This window comes from Hipposideros armiger, unplaced genomic scaffold (assembly GCF_001890085.2).
Source record: "Hipposideros armiger isolate ML-2016 unplaced genomic scaffold, ASM189008v1 scaffold_369, whole genome shotgun sequence".
Taxonomy (NCBI): Eukaryota; Metazoa; Chordata; class Mammalia; order Chiroptera; family Hipposideridae; genus Hipposideros; species Hipposideros armiger.
The window spans coordinates 406,268-411,044 of record NW_017731719.1 but is presented as its reverse complement, the minus strand read 5'-3'; the positions used below and the strand labels follow the sequence as shown (position 1 = coordinate 411,044).

Sequence of the window (4,777 nt, the reverse complement as noted above, 5' to 3'; positions counted from 1 at the left end):
AACTGATCTGCCTCGCCCGGGAAGAGCACAATGATGGTGCCAACTTGGGCCAGTGAAGCAACGTCCTCCACAACTAGACTGAAGAACAAAACGACAACAACTTGTCTGTTCCCCTTCCCCCAATTCCCATCCCCCCAATTCCCCAATAAAAATCTTAGAAAAAAATAAACAAACAAACAAAAAACACAGCCCTTTAACCAAATTTATTGCCCTTCTAAGAAGGCCTGTGGTTTATGAGCGTGGGAGATACAGAACCTTAGAGTTTGCTTGAAATAGGGCCTTTTCCCCCCTTCTGTTTCATAATGTTATTGCTGCATATAGATCTATATTTTCTGATCACTGCTTAATTTATTTTTAATTTTCTTTTGCTTTTACAGGCCCAGGCTGCAAGCACAAAGGAAGTTTGCTCAATCTCAGCCGAATAGCCCCAGCACAACTCCAGTAAAGATAGTGGAGCCATTGCTACCCCCTCCAGCTACTCAAATTTCTGACCTCTCTAAAAGGAAGCCTAAGACAGAAGATTTTCTTACCTTTCTCTGCCTTCGAGGTAAGATGGTGTTACCAGTCAGTTTGGAAGGAACAGCCTAGTTGGTAAAAAAAGAAATAGCACTACATGCAGGAATAGCTGTTAGCATTGGTCTCTGCTGCGTGTTTCTTTCAATTCCCCAGCCTGCTTTGAGGTAGAGTTTAAAGGGAGAAATCCCACTGAGCGTGTGCTTGAGTCTTGATGAGTCTCCTTTTCTGTTCATTGGACTCTTAATTTCTAAGTATACTTAACAGTGAAAATACTGGTTGACATGTGCAAACAGGACCAATTAACAAAGTGCAAGGTGAGGATACAATTTGGTAATAGAGGATGGGTTTGGATTTACACGGCCTTATGTGGGAAAGTGATTACAACAGGGACTAAGTTTTCTAACAGTTATGAGGGAAGAACACAAAAGATTGGCAGAGATTGAGGAGCCTTTTATGGGAATGATAGAGAGGAGCATTAGGAAGCCATGAACTGGGAGCGTTCCTTGGGTGAGGTTGGTTGAGATATAGTGAATAGAAGGGAGAGGGTCTTTGCTGTTGGTCATTGGCTTCAGGTTCAGGGTTATGCACCTTTTTTTTTTTAAACATTTTGAAAGAAGTTACAGCAAGATTTAGGTACAGTGCAAAGAACTTTTTCCTAAACTACTTGGGAGAAAATTCCCACCTGCTGCCCCATTGCTCCTTAACACATCAGTGTCCATCTTCTTAAAATAAGGACAGTCTCCTATAACCATCAGAATTAGGACCTTCACAATGATACATTACCACCATCTAATCCTCCAACCCCCGTTTCAGATGGCTTCAAATGCCTTCGTGATGTCTTGAGTTTCAAGCACAAGGATCTAGTTCAGAATCGGGCATTTTCTTTAATTGTTGTGTTTAGTCTGCTAACTCTGGAACACTTCCTGTCTTTGTCTTTCGTGACCTTGTCCTCAGAAAGATTACAGGTCAGTTATTTTGTAGAATGGCCCCCAATTTGGGTTGTCTGGTGTTTCCTCATTGTTAGATTCAGGTTTTGCATTTGGGACGGGAATATCACAAAGTGGTTCTTCAGTCTTCTCACTGCCTCCTGTTGGGTGGTACAGAATTTCAGTCTTTGCTTTTATTGTTGGTGTTCACATTGATCACTCGATTAGGGTTGGTCTGTCAGCCTTCTCCATGGTAAAGTTATCCTTTTCAGCCTTTGTAATTTATAAGTATTTTTTGGGAGGTTCTTTTAAACTCCATATTTCATTTCTCATCAAACTCAGTGTATTCATGTTTTTGTATCTGTGTGGACTCATTTCCTAATTTATTCAAAGGGTTATAATCTATGATTATCATTTGTTTTGATGTTGAGGTTGTCCTAGAGACCATCAGTGGCTCCTTCAAGCTGACCCCTTTGCCCTTTTGACATGTCCCTGTCATCCTTCCAGCCTTGCTTCCTGGCACAACAAAATGTTCCAGGCTGACCTTGTATGTTCCCTTGCGCAGCCCTGGAATCTGCCTGCCATCTCCCTAAGGAGCATTGTTTTTTAAGTGACAGCTGCTCTTTAGGAGCCATGGTCGGGGCCTTTGTGTACTCATAGCTATCGGAGTAGCATTTCCCCTAGGCACCCTTAGAACACATGTAGTGTGTGCATGTGTGCCTGTGCATGCATGTGCACACGTGCTCACTTAGTATATCTAGATGTATATCTGTGTCACTGTATTCTAACCCATGGATGAGCACCAATACTTCCAATTTCAGTTTAATTAGCCGAAAGGTTCATTCTGCTTTTCTTCCTTTCCACATTGAAGACTGCCTGAGAAGCCAGGCTCCTGTTCCATAAAGTATTAGTTTACTTGATCAGTCTTTTCCTGTGTAACCCACCTTCCATCTCTGCTGCTACCACACCCCCCTCTACCCCTCACGGAGCCCTTCTAATCTCACTGGGCTCTGACACTCCTTAGGGCGCTGTCCTGTGTGTGGACGACCCCCTCATCTTCCTCTGGCCCTGACACCTCACCTGGGCCACCCATGGTTGCTCCTCCCTTCCTCATTCCCTGGTTGCTCTCTCTCACTGATTTGCTTTAGGTCTGAATTGTTAGGGAAGAGAAAGTAAAGAGCTAAGATTTATGTTTGATATTATGGACTATTGATAGTCCTAAGAGGCTCTCAAGACACGAAGGAAAATACCTGTATTTCAGTGAGAAATTATCTAGTAACTGGGGAATCACTTGGCCTTGACTAAAGGGAGATGAGGTAGGTGGGCCTCCTACCAGTTCACCTCCATCAGGTTTTCCATAATTTCTTGTTGCAAGATTCTCGGTGTTGAGGGTGAAGATAGAAAGGAATGTATAAGAACCCCATATACTGGATTGGCTGTAAAGGGTGAAGGGAGGAGAAAAAGTAAGAATGACCAGAAGGGATTGGCCGAGTGGTGCGTTGGTTAAGAGTTGGCTTGGGGGCCGGCTGAGTGGCGTGATGGTTAAGAACTGGCTTGGGACGCCAGAGGGCCCCGGTTCAGATCCCACATATGAGGGCCAGTGACNATCCCATTCTCCAGTGTCCCCTTTGAAGGTCACTGCCCCGGGCTTAGTGGCTTCCTCAGCACACACTTCTGTCTTGTCTAATAGAGAGGCAGTCAATTGGTGGCAAAAAAGCTCTTTGTTCCCATAACATGGGGAACAGTCACATTGCCTTTTTTCCTGACCATTTATAACGTTTGGCACCAAACCGGTTTCGCTTTCTGCCGATACCTTGTTAATGTGGCTATTTCACGTAGGTTATTCCTGGGTGCTGAATGGTTTTCATTAGCTGAAGTTTGCCCAGTAAGCACGCAGTGGTCGTGCTGCCTTGCTCCTCTCTTTTGATCAAATGTCAGTGTGTTTCGGGAATATGGTCTCTGCAGTAGTGCTTTTGGTAGATGGTAGGGGAGGCACGAGTCAAGACTGGTCAGGACTCAAGGGAGGTTAAATTTAAAGTTGTTGATTTTTACAAAGGAGAAAACCATGGTATGTGTGTTTTGCTGTAGCGTTTTGTTAAATACCAGAAAGTTAATTTAAAATGTTATGTATTTTTTATTGTCAGCAGTTTAACATACTATTTTAAATAATCCGTATAATATTTAAGGGAAGACTTGTTCATGCTTTACAGATATATTGGATTTCTTCTTCTTTTTTCTTATGTAATACTCACAGCAACCTTGAACTGGGCTGGTGTTTGGCTTTATCAGTCCCACGTGATTGATTCTCTTTTAGGCTTCAGACCAGATCTAGATTAAGCCCCGTGCTGTACGGCTGCTTCTTGGTTCTTTTTTGTCCCTGGTTCCCGTCCCCGACCTCAAATACTGTTTCTTGAGCATCTGGATGAGCGAGGCCGGATAGAGAGTTTAAAGCAGCACACACACACAGGTTTTCACCCTCAGACGTGCCTACTTCCGTCATGGATTGAGATTCTTATAATTAAAGGAAGAGTTAATATGAGACAATTCATGATAAATGTCAGGTTAGCTATTCATAAAGGAAAGATATGTTAGGATGCTAATAGGTAAAGGGAATGAACTATCAGCTACAGTGTTAGCTGTAAAGAAACCTTTCCCAAGATTCATTAGTATTCAAATTAATTGAAAGGCAGGTCTTACAGATTTTGTGGTTTTTAGGGGGTAAGTAGGGGTCAATATCCAGCCAGGTAGGACTGTTATGGGAAAGTGGCCTGAAAGGTAGATGAAGGCCAGTTTTTCGAATTCCTGACTAAGGGGCTTGGGTTGTCCCTACAGGCAGAGGGGTTAATCCATGATTTGGCGAGGACGCGGGGGTTTTGGATGGACCAGAGAAGTATATATTTTCCCTGCATTACAAGCTTTGATTAGTGTGGTGAACTTACGTGACTCAGTTGGAGTCAGAAGTGATTAGAGGTGGGGTACGTCACTGGGTCCGTGATGGACAGACCGGCAAAGGCGGACTGGTGTAAGGACAGTGTGAAGGGCGTCACAGGAGACATTTATCCTAAATGGTCTCATTTGTGACAGTATCGTGTTGACGGATTTAATAAATGTGGCAGGATGATTTGCATTTCCTCATCGCCATGGACTGCTTCAAAATAAAGCGTAAGGCAGTAATCCCACGCCATCCAACACTGCACGCAGTTTTTGAAATACCCAGGCAGGCACACAGTGGTCTGTATGCTGGAACGTGCTGGTACACACACATACGCACACATTTTATATCAGTGTATAAAACACAGCCCTTTAGGGCCGGCCAAGTGGCGTGATGGTTAAGA

The 4,777-nt window shown here is 43.6% G+C and overlaps 1 protein-coding gene across 3 annotated transcripts in view; it reads left to right on the top strand.

Moving 5' to 3' along the window:
* The window catches only part of JARID2 (jumonji and AT-rich interaction domain containing 2), a 270,564-nt gene that overhangs the window by 195,082 nt on the left and 70,705 nt on the right, over nt 1-4,777 (top strand). For all 3 annotated transcript variants that reach the window (XM_019662178.1, XM_019662180.1, XM_019662179.1), the window contains one exon: nt 378-547. In XM_019662178.1, coding sequence (XP_019517723.1) covers nt 378-547 — 170 coding nt within the window. The remainder of the gene's footprint in view (nt 1-377; nt 548-4,777) is intronic.